Source organism: Solanum verrucosum, unplaced genomic scaffold (assembly GCF_900185275.1).
Source record: "Solanum verrucosum unplaced genomic scaffold, falcon-dt-bn FXZP01000153.1, whole genome shotgun sequence".
Lineage (NCBI taxonomy): Eukaryota > Viridiplantae > Streptophyta > Magnoliopsida > Solanales > Solanaceae > Solanum > Solanum verrucosum.
In genome coordinates this window covers 475,273-497,237 of record NW_026020426.1, presented here as the reverse complement: position 1 = coordinate 497,237, position 21,965 = coordinate 475,273, and the positions used below count along the sequence as shown (strand labels likewise).

The 21,965-nt window shown below is 37.2% G+C and overlaps 1 protein-coding gene across 1 annotated transcript; it reads right to left on the bottom strand.

Annotated features, from left to right (window-relative positions):
* Positions 1-7,625: 7,625 nt before the first annotated feature.
* On the bottom strand, positions 7,626-8,360 carry LOC125807249 (uncharacterized). Its single transcript, XM_049486963.1, has 2 exons — positions 8,034-8,360; positions 7,626-7,730 (listed from the first exon to the last, which is right to left on the bottom strand). The coding sequence occupies exons 1-2, from the start codon at positions 8,358-8,360 to the stop codon at positions 7,626-7,628; spliced, it is 432 nt and encodes a 143-aa protein (XP_049342920.1).
* Positions 8,361-21,965: the final 13,605 nt, after the last annotated feature.

Sequence of the window (21,965 nt, the reverse complement as noted above, 5' to 3'; positions counted from 1 at the left end):
ACAAATTGATACAACTAATATATATATATATATATATATATTAGTTGTATCAATTTGTCTTTCTTGATGTCTTCTTACTTGTTGATGTTCTATTATATCGTGCATCAACATAAAAAATAGAAATAATTGGAGAAATAATATTAACTTTGTAATACAATCAACTGCAACTTCAATACGGTATTATCGAATATCGTACCAAATTAAAGTTTAATTTATCGATTACTGAATTACCAAATCAAAATTTAAAAATTTAGTATTTGATATCTACTTTTATCTATCAATTACCGAACTCAAAATTTGAGAATCGCGAACAAAACACCGAACACGCACCCCTAAATTAATTCTTCCCAAATATCCAACTATTAAAATTAACGAAAAGGGTTTTGTTACCGATGATTAATTAATTATTATAAAGTTGGAATCCCTCCAAAAGTTTCTCTTTGTCAACTTTATCTTCTACCTATAGTAATATTTGTTCCTAAAAATAAATATATTGGCTCCTCAATAATTAATGATCTTGTATGAAATAATCAAGTATTATTAGTAAATATTACTCCCTCTTTTTCATATTAACTGATATTTTTGAGAATTTTTTCTTTGTTCAAACTAGTTGAATTGTTCAATGTTCAAGATGGATGTTAATTGTTTTTCAATATTTGTGCTTTTGTTTAATCAAGTTTGATATTTTCTAGGAAACAAAGAGCACTACTTATAAAGTTAATTATAATTTAAATTATGTCCTTGATATAGTGGAGTATAATAAAGATGTCAACTACACCAAGAAGTTAGTTTCACTATTGTCTTCATTACTTCCTTCTATTATGAAGATAACCTGCACTTTTATGATCATTACTCGTCAATATGTCCACGCATGCACAGTGATAAGATATTTATTGAATTAGAAATAAATTTATCGTAGATATAATTGAGGGAAAAGAGACTATAAAGTTCATACACATGCATACAAAATCTATTGTATATAAGAATTAGATTTCTTATGCATTCTAAGAAATAAAATATATGGATGAACTCATGATAAGAATGCATATTTCAAAAGAGTAACTTTTTTCGTCCATGTGATATCGTCTTATTTTGGTTTTGGTCCCTATGATAGCTCACTAATCATACTTAATCTTTAATTAATCAAAGTAAGTGATTTTAGTCCTTCCACTAATGGTGAATATAAATTTAAACAAATCAGTTACTGATGTCAGGGGTAATTTTGGTATTACAACAAGAAACACTTCCATGTAGAGAACCAAACCTAAAGATAGAACAAGTTTATAAATTCTCCTATGACATCCTTTCTCATACACAACTATATCCCAGCCTGACTCTCTTCCTTAATTTGAATGTGAATTAATCCTCTAATACACTACTCTATGTGTTCGTTGTTAATGAACAATTTTTCTATTTAGTTGCCTCCCCACTTATATGAGAATACAATATAGACATTCCTCATGCAACACTGAAAACAACTCAGTACGCTTATTAAAGAGAAACAATATCATTCATTTAACAATAAAACGCTGAAGCAAGAACGGGCTACAATTTATGTTGGCATGTAAGTACTCAATTAATTTAGTTATAGCCTAAATCTTTGATTATATGAAAATATGAGTAAAAAATTAAGTTATAGGATTACTAACGCAACATGTAATAATTCACATAAAGAATAAATATCTTTGTTTTTTGAAAAAAGCCATAAGAATTATAAAAATCAAATATTTGTAGTGTATATTCTAAATTTGTATGACATATTACATTTTGTGTATGTTCTACTTATTGGAATGATATAAGCATATTGTAACGACCATATTGAATAATTCTAATGAGGACAAAGGGGTAATAAAAGGAAATGTGATTTATTATTGGTGTGTGATGTGTTGAGAATGATTTGAAAGACTTATTGATTAATTTTTGATGTCGTATCATGATGTTTTGTTGTGAATTGTGCATTGTTATGAAAAAGGTCATCTCCTCATTATTTGTGTGAACATGTCATTTGCATTAGTTTTGAGACATGGTTGTGACAAGTATTAAGTGAATTGAGGAAGAATAAGAAATTAAAGAGTATTTAACATTTTGAGGGCCGTGTCGCGTGATACGACATATATTATGATTCAAGGGACGTGTCGCTGTGATAGATTCTATTATCGAGGAATGTGTCGCATGCTGCGATGGATTCTATTATCGAGGAACGTGACACACGCCGCAATGAATTTCTATTATCGAGGATCGTATCATATGCCATAATGGATGCATTGATATATATGTCCCCCCGGGTCCTGGACTGAGAATCAATGAGTTTGTATCACTAGGTCAGACATGCATCACTATACTTAACATTGCATTTCATTGTTGTCACACCCCGAGCCTACACCCTGGACGTGGCCGACACTCGAAGACCATTGCTGGCCTCAAACGAACCCTTGACCTGGCTTACTTACTCAGCGAAAGACTTAGACATAAGAAAGAGAATCCAATACAAGATAACTCAACATGTCTCAAACTGAACTCATAATGTTTTAAAAATAAACATTTAACTTAGCATAAATGGCAACTCAAATCTAAACATAAGCCAGTAACAAAATGATGACGAATCAACTAACATCTGACTGACTATCTATGAAGCCTCTAAAACAACTGAGATGGATGTTGGGACAGGCCCACGACATCGTAAAGAACTGATAATAAACTGAAAGCAATAAAAGGGATCCTCCGGAATGCAAAGAGGCTTACCCACAAACTCTGAACTGCTCACTGGATCAACGATGCGCTAGATGCTGATCCTAGTTACCTGCGTCTGCATCATAAGACGATGCAGGCCAACTGGCATCAGTACATTGAATGTTTGAGTATGCGAGTTGGAATGCTAAAACAACATAGGCTTGAAAGAGAATCTGAAGAACTTACTTGGCTCAACTTAACTCAACATAACTGGACTCATTTCAATATAAACCAATTTAAAAACAAGTGCAATATAAGGAAAAGTTGTTGAACAACATGATGTCAACTCTATGTATTTAGAAATACAATAACAACTCTGTATATATGCAAAGATACAATATAATGAACTCTGCTTGTATATGAAAAATATAAATATGTCTGATGTATATAAATATACAAAATAATGTTGGGGGAGTTTCTTTAACCGACAACCATCACATAAGAGCTATTGTGATGATACAACAATCTCCCTCACGCTGCCAGTGCATCCTATACCCTGCCCAGGTATAGAACATGAATTACTAAGTGGATCCACTAGTCTATGCGAAAAGGATTCATCTAAAAAGTATGAACCTTTTCTACCCATGATGGCTACATGATTTATGGGGGCTGATAGTTGTATGAACTCTTCCCCATATTGGTGCTCAATACTACTCCCAAAATATGATACTAGCTCTTTATGTTTAAAAACATACTTCTTTCTGTGATTTGAGATTAGTGCTCAAAAAAACTTAGCTCAAAGGCTATCTTGGAAATCAAAGTTTCCTCTCTTGCTTCATTTAGAAAGTGATTACTCTTTTATGAAAACTTGCCCGAAGGCTGTTTGGGAATCTCAGTTTCCGTTATTATTTAATATGTGAAAACATTTTAAATCTCTTTGGGAATACTTAGTCCCCATATACATTTTGAAGAAATGAGCTTCAATCTATACTCTTTACTCTTTTCTCAACTTGAACTTTAAGTCTTAAAACAAGGTTGAAAACATTTGCAAAAGACTTCTTGAAAAGACCCTGAGAACTTCCCAGACTTGGTTCTTGGCTTTACTTGACTTAGGTCTTAAATTTCCTTGAATTGGATTATGGATTCAAGGTTCATGATCTCATGTTTATGGATGATTTCATTATGTTTAGATGTACCTTAGCGTGTTGGAATCAACTAGAAAACATAGGTGCATTGCTAAGGAACAACTACGAAAAGATGGGGGAAGAATGGGAAGAACTGGCGTCCATGCCGCTCTGAGAGGCGGGGGGCGCCAGCCCTCAACATTTAGAGAACGAGTTGGGGCGCTCTGGCTGGCGCGTCGCCCCAGAGCCCCATATTCAGGGACTGCTTTGGGGCGCGCTGGCTGGTGCGACGGCCCACTCCTTTCCACAGTTGTTTGACGACTTTTCTTATCCATTTTTCAACTCTAAACCCTATGAACTTCAATGGTTCTTTCCCCAAACATTTAGGATCATTTATACCCTCAATACATAATAAATTTAAACTGAAATTACACCCGAAAACTTAAATCAAATCGCAAGAAACTTCAACAAAACAACCCACAAGAATTCAAACGAATTTCATCAAGAGCTCAAAGGATTTACTTTCAAATCACACATATTTCGCTGAATTGAATCATGATTGGCGCGTGGGTAAACTAACCCAACACTATGTGATCTCACATATCTTTTAGGGCTCACCCCCGATGAAATCCACAAGGTACCCTTGACGTAATCGATGAATCTTGGGCGTTTTTTCCTTTCTCCTCTTTTCTCCTCTTCTCCAAGCCCTAGCGTAAAATTAACTTTTCTAAAACTGACTTAAGTCTGACTTTACCCCAATTAAACTCCCAAAAATGAATTAGAATAATTAGGTAAGGAAAAGACTAAATTATTCCAAAATCCGGATTGGACATTTCCTTAATCCAACAACCCTACTTCCAAAGGGCATAACTTACCCATACAAACTCAGAATCACGCAAACTTGGCGGCGTTGGAAAGATCATTCCGAGAGATTTCCAACCATATCTGGATCTACACCTAACTCATCCTGAGATAGGAGTTATGGTTGTTTGAAGTTGACTAAAAACTCACCTTTTTCCTAACTTACGTAAATTTCTAGATTTTCATTCTTTCCAAAACTGACTATTTCAAATTCTTAGCTTCTTCCTAGCTATTTCAATTTACGAGATGTTATAATATCTACCCTTGGGAATATTCGTCCTCGAATGAGATTATTCTTAATAGGCTACGGGTGTAACATGCAACACTTATATCAAACACCCACAAGCAAATGCAAAACAACATGCCAACTTGTAAATAAATACTAAGAAAAAGGATTAGTACCTTGATCTGAAATTTCTATGGGTTCGAAGAGATGTGAATATCTCTTCTTCATACTATTCCACCAGTAGACTTTTCTCAAGTCACGACATATCTTGGTGGAACCCGGATGAATGGAATACCTGGAGCTATGAGCTTCCTCCATTATCCTCTCTTGGGTTCCATCCACTATTGGTACACACAACCTACCTTGATGTCTCAGCACACCATCTCCCCCTTGTTCAAAAGCTAATGCTTTTTGCTTATGAACATTTGCCTTCAATTCAAGCAAGATAGGGTCTTGGTTGTGCTTTCCTTTTACTTCTGACACTAATGATGATTCAGTCCCATTCATCACCACTATTCCTCCTTCTGTGGAATCCATTAATCGAACTCTTAATCTTGCAAGTCTATGCACATCTTTTTGCTAACTCTTTCTTACCTTCTTCAAAATGGGCGGTACTACCTATAGATAACCTTCCCACCTCCTCTGTCTGAGACTAAGCTCTTTCTGACTAAACACATACTGAAGACTTTTGCGATCGGTGAACACATTCACATAAACACCATAAAGATAATGGCGCCATATTTTCAAAGCAAATACTACAACAACCAACTCTTCGTCATGGGTTGGGTAATTCTTCTCATGAACTTTCAATTGTCTGGAGGCATAAGTTATAACCTTGCCATTCTGCATTGACACACAACCCAAACCAACTCTAGATGCATCATAATACACCACAAAACCTTGAGTACCCTCTGGTAAAGTTAACACTGGGGCAGTAGTCAACCTCTTTTTCAATTCCCAAAATCTTTTTCACAAGCTTCAAACCATTGAAATTTCACTGTCTTTTGAGTTAACTTGGTCAAAGGAGATGAAATAGATAAAAATCCCTCGACAAACCTTCTATAATACTCAGCCTAACCCAAGAAACTCCTAATATCGGCTGGAGATGTGGGTCTAGGCCAATTCTGCACTCCCTCAATTTTCTAAGTATCAACTTTAATTCCCTCTCCAGACATAATATGGCCTAAGAATGCCACAGACTCAAGCCAAAATCCACACTTATAGTCTTTAGCATATAACTCTTTATCTTTCAAAGTCTGAAGGACTATTCTGAGATGACTAGCATGATCTTATTCATTTCATGAATAGATTAGTATGTCATCAATGAAGATGATAACAAACATATCTAAATAAGGTTTGAAGACTGTATCCATAAGATCCATGAATGTTGCTGGTGCATTATCCAAACCGAACGACATGACCAGAAACTCATAGTGACCATAACGGGTCCTGAATGTTGTCTTTGGAATATCACATTCCCTTACTTTCAACTGATGGCAGCATGATCTGAGGTCTTTTTTCGAAAAATAGGAAGCACCCTGAAGCTGATCGAAAAGATCATCAATTCTCGAAAGAGGATACTTGTTCTTGATGGTAACCTTGTTCAATTGGCGGTAATGTGTACCCATCCGAAGGGAACCATCTTTCTTCCTCACGAACAAGACCAGACCGCCCCAACGTAAGACACTTGGTCGAATAAAGCCCTTATATAATAGATCCATCAACTCTTCTTTTAACTCTTTCAACTCTGTTGGTGCCATTCTATATGGAGGAATAGATATCAGATGAGTATCTGGAAGAAGATCTATACCGAAGTCTATCTCTCTCTCAGGAGGGACTCCGAGATGATCATCTGGAAAGACTTCTGGAAACTCTCTTTCTACAGAAACTGACTGAATAGGAGGTACCTCAACACTGGAGTCATTAACTCGGACTAAGTGATAGATACACCCCTTAGAAACGAACTTCCTTGCCTTAAGGTACGAAATGAAATGACCCTTAGGCACTGCTGAACTGCTTTTCCACTCTAAGACTGGCTCATTTGGAAACTGAAACTTGACAACTCAAGTTCTACAATCAACTGAGGCATAACAGGCATGAAGCCAATCCATACCAAGAATGACATCAAAATCTACCATGTCTAACTCAACTAGATCAGGCATGGTACTCTTGTGATTGACGAAAACAGGACAATCACGATAGACTCTCTCTTCTAGAATAGAATCACCAATAGAAGTAGAAACACTGAATGGCTCACTAAGTTGCTCAGGATTAACCTCAAAATTCATAGCAACATATGGAGTTACAAAAGACAAACTCGCTACTGGGTCTAGCAAAGCATAAACAGTAAAGCCAAAGACTTGGATCATACCAGTGACAACATCTAGCTAATCCTCTTGCTCTTGGCAATTGTTGATATCATAAAAGCGGTTTGTTCCTCCTCTAGTACCGGAAGTAGCCTCTCTAGGTGCAGCTCTGTCTGGTGGAGCAACTGAAGAAGAATGGGCTCTTTTTCCCCCATTACCTTTACCTTGCCTATTTTCAGGACAGTCCTTTATAAAGTGACCGTTCTGACCACACTTGAAACATCCAGTAGAGGCCATACGACAAATACCTGGGTGGTTCCTACCATACTTAGCACAGGGAAGATGCTTACTACCCCTTTGTGCCATACTACCTTGAGAATAGGCAGACTTAGCTCTGAACTCGTGTCATGATGTCTTAGCCCTCTTATTCTTAAACTCTTAGCTATCCTTCAGCTTATCTTCCTCAACTTGTTGTACATAGATCATAAGCCTTGCTAGGTCCATATCCCCTATCAGCATAGCTGCCTTGCCATCATTGCTTGACTGACGAGACAACCCAACAACAAATAAACTCATCCTGCTTGTCATGTCAGCAACCATCTCTAGAGCATAGCGGGAAAGTTGTGCGAACTTCAGACTGTACTTAAGAACACTCATGGACTCCAGATTAAGGGTGAGAAACTCTGTTATCTTTGCCTCTCGCAACTCACGGGGAAAGAAAAGTCCTATGAGAGCACTCTAAAAAACAACCCAACTCACTATTGGCGCATCTTCAGCCCTATTCTTTTTCCATTGGTCAAACCAGATTCTAGTGACACCCTTCATTTGGTATGCAGTTAGTTCCACCCTCTCCATATCGGCAACATGCATCACATCAAATAACCTTTTAAGCTCCTCAATAAAGTTATCCAGATCCTCAGTGACACTTGAACTTGTGAAGCTTGGTGGGTTCATCCTTAAAAGCTCACGGACCCTTGAAGTATTAGCCACTTCCTGTCGTTTACCTCTCTGTCCAACTTGATAGGTCACAACTTGACTTAACATCCAGATAGTTTCACGGAATTCAGCATTGGTGACCTCTCCTTGGGGTCGCACTTCTAGTGCATTAGGTACCCCTTGTTCCTTGACATTTTTCCTAGTAGGACGACCTCTGACTGCTCTTCGTGGAGGCATGATTATCTGAAAAGCACGCACAAGCACGAATTAGAGGGAAACTTTTTAGAGATAAACTCTAACGCGTGAAATGAGTGTGAAAGAAGTGAAGCAATTCCTAAATGTTGCAGTATCCTAATTATAGATGTGGCGCGCTTCACATCGATAACTAGGACTCTACAGACACAACATCATAGACTCCCTAGGACTCTTGAAATTTGTGTTCTGATACCAAGTTTGTTACGCCACGAGCCTACACCCTGGACGTGGCCAGCACTCGAAGACCATTGCTAGACTCAAACGAACCCTTGGCCTAGCTTACTTACTCGGTGGAAGACTTAGACATAAGAAAGAGAATCCAATACAAGATAACTCAACATGTCTCAAACTAAACTCATAATGTTTTAAAAATAAACATTTAACTTAGCCAAAATGGCAACTCAAATCTGAATATAAGCCAATAACAAAATGATGACGAAGGAACTAACATCTGAATGACTATCTATGAAGCCTCTAAAACAACTAAGATTGATGTTGGGACAGGCCCACGACATCGTAAAGAACTGATAATAAATTGAAAGTAATAAAAGGGATCATTCGAAATGCAAAGAGGCTCACCCACAGACTCTGAACTGCTCAGTTGCTGGATGCTGACCCTAGTTACATGCGTCTGCATCATAAGATGATGTAGGACAAATGGCATCAGTACATTGAATGTACAAGTATGCGAGTTGGAATGCTAAAACAACATAGGCTTGAAAGAGAATTTGAAGAACTTACTTGGCTCAACTTAACTCAACATAACTAGATTCATTTCAATATAAAGCAATTCAAAAACAAGTGCAATATAAGGAAAAGTTGTTTAAAACATGATGTCAACTCTATGTATTTAGAAATACAATAACAACTCTATATGTATGCAAAGATACAATAAGAACTCTGCTTGTATATGAAAAATACAAATATATCTAATGTATATAAAGATACAAAATAATGTTGTGGGAGTTTCTCTAATCGACAACCATTACATAAGAGCTATTGTGATGATGTAACGATCTCCCTCACCTGCCAGCGCATCCTATACCCTACCCAAGGTATAGAACCTGAATAACTATGTGGATCCACTAGTCTATGCGAAAATGATTCATCTAAAAAGTATGACCCGTTTCTACCCCTGATGGCTTCATGGTTTATGGTGGCTGATAGTTGTATGAAATCTTCCCCATATCGGTGCTCAATACTACTCCCAAAATATGATACTAGCTCTTTATGTTTAAAAACATACTTCTTTCTGTGATTTGAGATTAATGCTCAAAAACTTATCTCAAAGGCTATCTTGGAAATCAAAGTTTCCCCTCTTGCTTCATTTAGAAAGCAATTACTCTTTTCTGAAAACTAGCCCGAAGACTCTTTGGAAATCTCAGTTTTCGTTCTTATTTAAATGTGAAAACATTTTAAATCTCTTTGGGAATACTTAGTCCCCATATACTTTTTGAAGAAATGAGCTTCAATCTATACTCTTTACTCTTTTCTCAACTTGAACTTTAAGACTTCTTGAAACCACTCTGAGAACTTCCTAGACTTGGCTCTTGACTTTCCTTGACTTAGATCTTAATTTTCCTTGAATTGGATTATGGATTCAAGGTTCATGATCTCATGTTTATGGATGATTTCATGATGTTTAGATGTACCTTATAGTGGTGGAACCAACTAGACAACATAGGTACATTGCTAAGGAACAAATATGAAAAAATAGGGGAAGAATGGGAAGAACTGGAGTCCCTGGTGCTCTTACAGGTGCGGGGCGCCAGCCCTCAACATTCAGAGAATAAGTTGGGGCGCTCTGGCTGGCGCGTCGCCACAGAGCCCCACATTCAGGGACTACTTTGGGGCGCGCTGGCTGTTACGATGCCCCACTCCTTTCCCCAGGTGTTTGACGACTTTTCTTCTCCGTTTTTCAACTCTAAACTCTCTAAACTTCAATGGTTCTTTCCCCAAACACTTAGGATCATTTATACCCTCAATACATGATAAATTCAAACCAAAATTACACCCGGAAACTTAAATCAAATCGCAAGAAACTTCAATAAAACAACCCACAAGAATTCAAACGAAATTTATCAAGAACTCAAATGATTTACTTTCAAATCAGACATATTTCGCTGAACTGAATTATGATTGGCGCATGGGCGAAATAACCTAACGCTATGTGATCTCACATACCTTTTAGGGATCACCCCTGACAAAATCCACAAGCTACCCTTGATGAAATCGACGAATCTTATACGTTCTTCTCCTTTCTCCTCTTTTCTCCTCTTCTCCAAGTCCTAGCGTAAAATTAACTTTTCTAAAATTGACTAAAATCTGAATTTACCCCAATTAAACTCCTAAAAATGAAGTAGAATAATTAGATATGGAAAAGACTAAATTACCCTTCCAAAATCCGAATTGGACATTTCCTTAATCCAACAACCCTACTTCCAAAGGGCACAAACTTGGTGGTGTTGGAAAGATCATTCCAAGAGATTTCCAACCATATCTGGATCTACACCTAACTAATCCTTATATAGGAGTTATGGTCGTTTGAAGTTGACCAACAACTCACCTTTTTCCTAGCTTAAGTAAATTTCCAGATTTTCATTCTTTCCAAAAATGACTATTTCAAATTTTTAGCTTCTTTCTAGCTATTTCAAATTGTGAGATGTTACAATTGCATTGCATATATTTATCATTTGTGAACTTGTGAGTTCCTTTCAGTGAAATTTGTGATTGATGAAGTTGATCTTGTATTTTATTGATCTGTAATTTTTGTAATTGAGTTGTGTGCTATGAAACTATGAAAAGTTAGGTTGGGTTGATTTTATGCAGATTATAATTTTGGAGGCTCGGTTGAGGTGGTAGGAGTACCCATATTATATATTCTTAACTTGTGTTTAAGAGTTCGCTTGTTGAGTACCACGTGGTTTGGTACTCACCCCTTGCTCTACATTTGTGTAGTTTGTCAACCCAGATCTTCACGATACTCTCTCTTATCTTCTTGTCTGAGGCTTTCTATGGAGATTTGTGAGGCAGCTGATTGTCATCTCATCAGACCTTTTTACTCCTACTTATGATCTTGTTCTACTTTATAGACAACATCATTTGAGACTTGTTTATTTCTTTCAAATCTATTGTAATACAATAGAGACTTGTACATGTGACAATCAGGTTTTGGGGGTATATGTAAGTTAATTTAATTTCCACATTATTTTATTGTATTAGACTTTTATTGTCACAACCTGAGCCTACACCCTGGACGTGGCCGACACTTGAGAACCATTGTTCGTCCCCAAGCGAACCCTCATCCTAGCTGACTACAAGCGAAAGACTAACTGAAGCATACAAAGCTTAAAAAGTGAATAAAAATTCAATAAACCCAACTTTGCAAAACTCACTCAAAAGAAAACTCTGAATACTATAATATATGCAACTCTCCCCAAAATGGGAAACTTAGGTCTTTAAAACATTTAACAAAATAAATGAACAGACTTTTGAAACTCTATTGTCTGTCTATGAAGCCTCTAACTGGCAAAGATGGAGGTCGGACAAGACCCACGACATCCTGACAAAATTGAAAAGTAAATGAAATCCTCCGGAAGCAAAGAAGGTTCACCATAGCTAACTCGAACTCCATGTGGTATCAATGGAGCTTCTATTGATGACCCTGAATACCTGCATCTGCATCATGAAACGATGCAAACCAAATGGCTTAGTACGTGGAATGTACATCATGTAACGAAAATTCTAAAGCATAAACATAAGCTTAAAACTGGTAAAAAAGAAGCATACCTACCTCTTCTCAACTCACTCAACTCAACTCAACTCAACTCAAGAGTAAGATACTGAACTCAAAGATTAGATACTCAACTCAAGGATTAGATACTCACCTTCAAAGATATGATACTCGACTCTGGGTACTCAACTCAATATAGAGCAACAATACACATGCAATATATGGAAAGCTTTCAAAACAGTAGAAATCAACTCAGTGTATTAAAGAATAAAATAACAACTCAATTTATATATAATAATATATAATATAACTCTGTGGGAGTTTCACTCACCGACAACCACCACTATGAGCCTAAATGATGATACACCGCGTTACCTACGCTGCCAGAACTGTCTTATACTTTGCCGTCATATAGACCGCCTTAAGTAAGTGGATCTACTAGTCTATGCTAAAAAACACTTAAGAAATCATCTAAAAAATATGATCTTTTACTACCCATGATGGCTACATGATTTATGGAGACTTGAGTTATTATGAACTCGCATCCCCATATCGGTGCTCAATACTACTCCAAAAAATATACTTAGCTCATATTTTTTAAAACAAAACTTCTTTCTTTGGTTTTAGATAATTACTCAAAACTTAGCTTAAAATCTCTCTTGAAATCGATGTTCCCTTTCTTGCTTAAATGTGACAACATTTTTAACTATTGGGAATACTTAATTCCCGGATAATCTTTGAAGAAGTGAACTTTTACTCTTACTCTTTAGTCAACTCAAAGCTTAAGTCTTAAAACAAAGTTAAAACGTTTGTAAGAGACTTCTTAAAGTATGGTTCATGCCTAAATATGGTGGTGAACGACTTGTTGTAAGGTTTTCAATAACCATAGATAGAACTCAATACTTGGAACTCAAAAACTTCAATGATACTACTCATTTCAAGAATGCTCAACTCAGAGAGTTCATGAGGAATTATGGGCATGAACTAATCATCTCAAGGACTCAAAGATACTTCTGAAAAGGGATTAGGAACTCAACACTTAAGACTTAGAACTTGAAGATATCACTCTTCTAAAAGATGCTCAACTTATGAAGTTCATGCAGAATTATGGGCATGAAACAACTCAACTCGACGGTCTACATAACAATATGAAACTCATGAATACGACTCTTTTCATTGTCATACTTACTTCCTCAAAACTTAGCTCAAATCGATAATGGATCTCAAAGGATTCACAATTGAACTCTAATGCTTCCTTAAACTCTACGTTGAACTCTCTCTTGAATGTGTATTATGAATTCAAGAGTTATGGTTAATGATATGAAAGATCTCATGATAAAAAAGTAGACTCATGAATACATTCTCCTCATCCTCATACACACTTGCTCGAGTCTTGAAACAACTTATTAGAAATTGTAGAAGACTCCTCAAAAAGACTCAATGGGACTTTTTCAAAAATGTTTGAAAGAACTCTCAAAACTTGACTCTCAACTCTACCTTGAATTTTATTTATGAATTCAAGGTTGTGATTTATGATAGGAAAGATATCGGGATGCTTAGGATGCTTAGGAGTGTTTTTATATAGTTAAACATGAGAAATGATCAAGAAGTCACTGCCCGGAAGGAATTCCGAGACGCGGAGATGCACTTTAATATTTGGTCGTGAAATAACTTTTGAGGAAGAGAGGTCCGTGACCTCTCCGTGACACGAAGAAAATTTTTATAAAATGGGGAGGCAGGTCCGTGACGCGGACTAGGTTGCCAGATTCACTCGACTTTTTCCTTCTTCGTTTTCTAACCCCAATTCGCCTAAATTCGATTATTTTGCTTAACCCCTCTTTATATTCAGATACCCAACACATGTACACTAGAATCTAACTTAAAAAAACTCCATAAATAGACACAATAATCTCAACAACTTCTCAATCTCAGCCCAATTCAAGAACGAAATCAAATCCAAGAACATATATCCAGAACAACAAACTTTCAAATTTCTACAACGAATTTAACGGTGAAATTAACATGATTGGCGTGTGGGTGAAAAAATCCAACACTATGGAAGCTTACATACTTCAAAGAACCATCTTCTTGAAGGAAAATCTTGGAAGATGAACCCTAGCCTTAGCGTTTCTTGAATTCGTTGAGCTTAGAATTTATGGAGTGGATGAGAGGGTTTGATTTAAGAAGATCAATTTTATACACGTTTAGGGCAATTTAGATGACCTTCTAAGGGTTTTTAGGACTGAAATACCCCTAAAGTAATAAATAAAACGAGCTGGCAGTTGCAACTTAATACTTGTGCTCTTCTATTCACCACTTACACTTTGTCATTACTAACACAATGACACATCATCATACTTTCTAGTTAAGGTATACTCTAACTCATCTTGACTTGCAACTCTTACTCTACATCCTATCCTGAGCTCTTCACAACTCATCGACAAAGAACTGACTCTGCTTTTCAACCACCTCTAGTATGGGGGGTAGTCGAATGGATCTGAGAAATGCACGAGTAAGAATAAAATCTCTATGACATAGATCTATTGCACGATTAAGAGTGTGAAAGAAGGAAAGCTTTTCTTAAATGTCTATAGTCCCTCATTTATAGAAGTGAGGCCCTCACAACCATAAATAAGATCCTGCTTGACACGGCTTCGTAGACATCCTAGGACACTTGAACTCTGTGCTCTGATACCAAGTTTGTCACGACCCAAGCCTACAACCTAGACGTGGCCGACACTCGAGAACGATTGCTGGTCCCCAAGCAAACCCTTATCCGGGCTGACTACAATCAGAAGACTAACTGAAGCATACAAAGCTTAAAAAGTAAATAAAAATATAATAAACCCAACTTTGCAAAACATTCACTCAAAACAAAACTTTGAATAATATATTATATTCAACTCGCCCAAAAATGGGCAACTTAAGTCTTTAAAACATTTTAAAAAATAAATGAATAGACTTCTGAAACTCTACTATCTGTCTATAAAGCCTCTAACTGTCAAAGATGGAAGTCGGGACAAGACCCATGACATCCTGACAAAACTGAAAAGTAAATGAAATCCTCCAAAAGCAAAGAGGCTCACCATAGCTAACTCGAACTCCATGTGGTATCAACAAAGCTCCTATTGAAGACCCTGAATACCTGTATCTATATCATGAAATGATGCAGGCCAAATGGCTCAGTACGTGGAATGTACGAGCTTGTAAGGGGAATTCTAAAGCATAAACATAAGCTTGAAACTGGTAAAAGGAAACATACTTACCTCTTCTTAACTCACTCAACTCAAGAATAAGATACTCAACTCAAATATTAGATACTCAACTCAAAGATTTGCTACTCAACTCAAGGATTAGATACTCACCTTCAAAGATACTCAACTCAACTCTAGGTACTCTACTCTGGATACTCAACTCAAGATACTAAACTCAATATAAACCAACAATACACATGCAATATATGGAAAACTTTTAAAATGGTAGAAACCAAATCAGTGTATTAAAGAATACAATACAAGTGATATATAATAAAATATAATATAACTCTGCAGGAGTTTCTATAACAGACAACCACCACTATGAGCCTAAGTGATGATATAGCGCATTGCCAACGTTGCCAGAACTGTCCTATACTTTGTGGTCATATAGAATGCCTTAACTAAGTGGATCCACTAGTCTATGCTAAAAAGCACTTAAGGAATCATATAAAAAGTATGTTCTTTTACTACCCATGATAGCTACATGGTTTATGGAGACTTGAGTTATTATGAACTCGCATCCCTATATCGGTGCTCAATACTACTCCAAAAAATATACTTAGCTCATATGTTTTTAAAACAAAACTTATTTCTTTGGTTTGAGATAATTACTCAAAACTTAGCTTAAAAGCTCTATAAGAATCGAAGTTCCCTTTCTTTCTTAAATGTGAATACATTTTTAACTCTCAAATACTTAGTTCCCGTATAATATTTGAATACATGAACTTTTACTTTTACTCTTTACTCAACTCAAAGCTTAAGTTTTAAAACAAAGTTAAAACGTTTTTAAAAGACTTCTTAAAGTATGGCTCATACCGAATTATGGTTGTGAACGACTCAATGCAAGGTTTTCAATAACCATAGATAGAACTCAATACTTGAAACTCAAGAACTTCAATGACACTACTCATTTCAAGAATTCTTAACTCAGAGGGTTCATGCGGAATTATGGGCATGAACTACACAACTCAAGGACTCAAAGATACTTCTCAAAAGGGATTATGAACCCAACACATAAGACTTAAAACTTGAAAATACCACTCTTCTGAAAGATGCTCAACTAATGAAGTTCATGCGGAATTATGGGCATGAAACAACTTAACTCGACGGTCTACATAAAAATATGGAACTCATGAATACGACTCTTTTCATTCTCATACTTACTTCCTCAAAACATAGCTCAAATCGATAATGGATCTCACAGGATTCACAATTGAACTCAAAGGCTTCCTTGAACTCTACTCTGAACTCTCTCTTGAATGTGTATTATGAATTCAAGAGTTATGGTTCATGATATGAAAGATCTCATGATGACAAAGTAGACTCATGAATACATTCTCCTCATCCTCATACTCACTTGCTCGAGTCTTGAAATAATTTATTAGAAATTGTAGAAGACTCCTCAAAAAGACTCAATGGGACTTTCTCAAAAATGTTTGAAAGAACTCTCAAAACTTGAATCTCAACTCTACCTTGAATTTTATTTATTAATTCAAGGTTGTGATTTGTGATAGGAAAGATATCGGGATGCTTAGGATGTTTAGGAGTGTTTTTATATAGTTAAACATGAGAAACGATCAAGAAATCACTGTCGGGAAGTAAGTCCGCTATGCGGATATGCATTTTAATATTTGGTCGCGAAATAACCTTTGGGTCTGCAACACGAAGAAACTTTTTATGAAATGGGGAGGCAAGTCCGCGATGCGGATTGGGTTGCCAAATTTGCCCAACTTTTTGCTTCTTCGTTTTCTAATCCCAATTCGCCTAAATTCTATTCTTTTGATCAACCTCTTTCTAGATTCAGATACTCAGCACATGTATACTAGAATCTAACTCAAAACAACTCTATAAATCGACACAATAATCTCAAGAATTTCTCAATCTCAACCATATTCAAGAATGACAGCAAATTCAAGAACATATAACAAGAACACCAAACTTTCAACTTTTTAGAACAAATTTAATGCTGAAATTAACATGATTGGCGTGTGGGTGAACAAACTCAACACTATGGAAGCTTACATACCTGAAAGAACCATCTTCTTGAAGCAACTTGAAGGAAAATCTTGAAAGATGAACCTAGCCTTAGTGTTTCTTGAATTCCTTGAGCTTAGAATTTTTGGAGTGGATGAGAGGGTTTGATTTAAGAAAACTGATTTTCTACACGTTTAGGGCAATTTAGATGACCTCCTAAGGATTTTTAGGACTAAAATACCTCTGAAGAAATAAATAAAATGAGCTAGGAGTTGGAATGATTTTTCACCAGGCAGTGAGGTCCGTATTGGCTCCGTAACGCGGAGCCATCGCGGAGCTGCTGCCATGTTTGGGCGTCGTTAGTAAATTAGTCATAACATTTTACTCAGAGCTCGGAATTCAACAAACTTGGTGGCGTTGGAAAGATAATTCAAAGGACTTTCATTAGCTATCTTGTACCCACCTAAATCATCTTGTACCCACCTAAATCATCTTGTACTAGGAGTTATGGTCGTTTGAAGTTGACCGAAAACTTAAGAATGACATGAATGAACTCTCTTTAGTTCTTCTTTCAACTCAAGTAGCTACACCTAGTGACCTCAACATTTAAGCATTTTTTAATTCCTTGGAAAAATCTCACTCACTATGAAGGATGGTTCGAGTCTTAGTTCGAAATTTTTTCTTGGGTGTTACATTTATTCTCGATTTTCTTTCGCATTTATTATATTATTTGGGTTTTAGGTTGACTTGACTTAGTGGGATAAGATGAGTGTCATCACATCCATTTTTTGATCGTAAGGAAATGATATTAGAGCCCCATGGTCATAGCTCTCACATGTTCACAAGCCAAGTCTAGTAGAGTTTTGAGTATCAGCGCGGAGACGTCTGTTGCTATCTTTGAGAGGCTATAGTGAATTTTAGGAAAAATCATCAGTTTTTGGATCTTTATCGTGCGTCCTTGGTCCGATTTGATTCTTATCTCTTCATTCCATTCTCTGTAACTTATATTTATGACTCGTGTGTCATTCTTCTTATGAGAAATTGGTGTATCGTATATGGCTTTGATGTTAGACCTGATACTAAGGTGAAAGTGATAGACTTGTGAGAATGATGTGTGGTCATACTTGAAATGTTTAGTAATTTAAAGGGGTAGAGTTAGGTGATGGCTCGACAAAGCATTTTGAGGATATCTAAATGATGAGGCTGAACAATGGTCCAAGGGACTTCATAAACGTATTATATTTTTTAGGATAGTTACCCAGCAATGGTGAATAGTAATTATGTGGTATATACGACATTTGGAGTGGTTCACCAATTGGAAGTGGAATTATTAAAGGAATAACTAGGTATGTGTCACGACCCAACCCACTAGGCCATGCGAACACCTACATACTACCACCTAAGTAGGAGAACCCTTTTATCCCAACAATTACAAAATGCGGAAATTTAATGAAAAATGGATATAATGAAATAGCAGGATTTTATAAATAAGAACTCTTAAAAACAAATTCGGTTTAAGACTTGTAAAGTAATTAACACCCCTAAGGATTTAGTCTAAACAGGTACAAGAGCTACTAAGAGTACGACATGACATAATAATGAAAAGACACAGCTCCTGCCATGTGGAAGGAAAAGTAAAAACTAATGGAGAATTCTTCGTCTCCATCTAATGAAACATCACCAATTTGCATCCAGACTATGCCCAAAAAGGCATAGGAAGAGTAGTATCAGTACAAAACTACACATATTGGTAGGCATCATCGGTCAACCCGACGCCCACCGCATAACATAAGAAAAAAACTAGCCTGAATATGCGATAAACCACTCGCTTCTCCACCTTTACCCTCTCTAGAATACCTTAGAATTGCACTAGCACCCTCACTACTCACCACCTTTTCGGTCAACCTACTATTAAGTTCTTGATCATATCCTAACCATTCTAACATATATACGAGTCCACCATTACAAATACAAGCATTCTGACTAACCATTCCCGAATCCCATTCTCCAAGATGAAATCTACCTAAGTAGTTACATTACATACACTACCCCCCACTTCTCGCCCTTACAACACACGAACAACCCTTGCTCTCAACCTTTACGACCCTTGAACCGTTGGCCTTCCCGATTCATTTAACAACGAGATACACAACAAATTCACTCAGCATGAAGAACCATCAGATAGAAGTTCTCATAACCATATAAAAACTCTGTGGAATTACAATATCATTTATCATTTACGAACCACTTACAATTTCACAATCCTCAAGATACACAATTATGTCAAGTCATTGGTCCTCTTATGGAACCCAAACCTAAACTGTTAGCATATCAGAACGTGGTATCCGATCCAATGTTTATGCCGAAACGTGGCAACCAATCCCATATTTATGCTGGAACGTGGCAACCGATTCAAGTTAGTGTGTCGCAGCACAACACCCTATCCATTCAATAAGCCACAATCACGATCACAAGTATATCCTCAATATCATACAATCAAGTCATGATCCATGGCCTACCTCATTCAATTATTCACATATACGATTAGTGTGATTCGTAACGCAGCAATTGCATATTTACATGCATTATAACGAAGCAAGAATGAACATACATCACACAACATGAAATCACAACCATCCAAATAACATGCATACACTGACATATATCACTTAAATAATAACTTGAAAATACTTACCCCTAGTTCATTATCTAAGGCTTCTTTCTATGATTTAGTCATCCTTTGTTCGGTGCACGAAAGCCTACGCATAAATCCTACCATTGATTTTTATTATACTACGCCATGAGCACAAATTTATAACTACTCAAATAATAAAACCTAGCCTACCTGGGCGCCAAGTAGCTGCACGGAGTTTTGACTTCGATTCTTGATTCCGAACTTTGTGACAGTGATCTTGACCGGAAATTCGCCTTCCACCGCGCCCCTCACGCTAGAAATCTCCTTCCCAAGCTTAGAGTAGCTTTTTGGGGGTTTCTAGTGTATTTTACGTCTAAATTAGGTATTTTAGGAAGAAGGAGGAATTAAGATTTTGCATTATTTATATTCTGTCTCGCCTATCCCACTTTGGCGTCATCTTACCCCGTCGTGGCACCGCCGCCCTAGCTGCATCTGGCCTATCCTGGCAGGATAGTGGCCCAGTAATTTCTCAAAGTTTTGTTTTTCCTAAATAACGACGGTTTGGGTCGTTACAACAGATACCAATTTACCCCTTGTTCGTCCCCGAACAACTAGCACACGGATCATCACACACCCTATTTGGGTTATTTCCAACTAGGAATTAGTCCATTACCAAAGCCACGATGGATGGTGACTCTTTCAATCAAAACACATAAACACTATACTCAAAGGGGTCAGTTAGTTATTTAAGGAAACACAAAAAAAATGAACGCATTTAATTTACAGAGCCTGACCCGCCAGAACCGCAACCCTCCCGCTGAGGCAGGGCCACAGTGGTGAGGATCTCCCACTGAGGCAAGAGATTGGGAAACAGTAAAAGGGGAATGAGGAATGGTTTCTCCCTTTTCCTTATTCAAAACTCTCCCAAACCCTCTCGATTAACTTGCTCCAAACATCAATTCTAAGGTAAGTTTCTCACTCAATATGCTCTTTACTTCAATACTTGAATAACAATGATTGCATGCTGATAAATGATTGGTTAGGAACTATTTTCGAGTAGTTATTCAAAAAGTTGAACATAGGTTGCTAGTTTGATAGTAAAACGTAGTATGGTCACTCCCTTTACGTCCCCAATGTCTCCACAATGTTCTGGGCATAAGGATTTCTTAGAAATACGCTTGAATCAGTACCAAAATGGTTGGGGGAAGTTGAAGGGTCCCTTGATAGAAAACCAGGATTTGGGCACTATTTAGGGGTTATTTTGCTGAAATAAGTGCATATTTAATCTGCTGAAATTCTATCATAAGTGGGGGTTTTGGCACGAAGAGGCTCCATTATCGCACTTGAAGGCTGCTCTGGCGACCTTCATCTCGTTGTGGTGGGATTTGGGCAGCTGTGAAGGGATATCAGAACCAGTTGCCTGGTCCCCCTTAACTTAGAATTTTCTGTTTTACTTTTTTTTTTAACCAGACCTTTCCTAATTCCCCCCGTGTTCTAACGCGCTTATTAACTTTTTGCAGGTTCTCTAAATGGCAGGTCCAAATGAGGAAAATTTCCCTTTTGTCCAATTTCCCGACGCTGCTAGTCGAGAGATGTTTCATGACTTTCGAAACAACAAATTCTGCTACAACAGGGGCTTTGTCTTGCTCAGGCTGGAGGAGAAAGAGCATGCCTTCTATGCTGGGCTCCGCTGACCGAGGCTCCCCTTGCTGCACGTGCTAACTGGGTGCAGGAGTTGTATGCCATCCTACCCACCGTTCACTGGGATGACCCTCACTCCATTATCTGCATTCGGGGAATTGACATCCCCCTGAATGCTACTGCTATAAATGAGGTACTAGAGTTGCCTGAGGCCTCGAATGTTGAGTATGAGGCTAAGTTGAGGGAGATTGATCTGGGCTGGCTGAGGGACACACTGGTGGAGCCTACACGCCGGGACATGGTCTATTGACCTACTGCTGAGGGGATTACTAGTGCGGAGTTGTCAC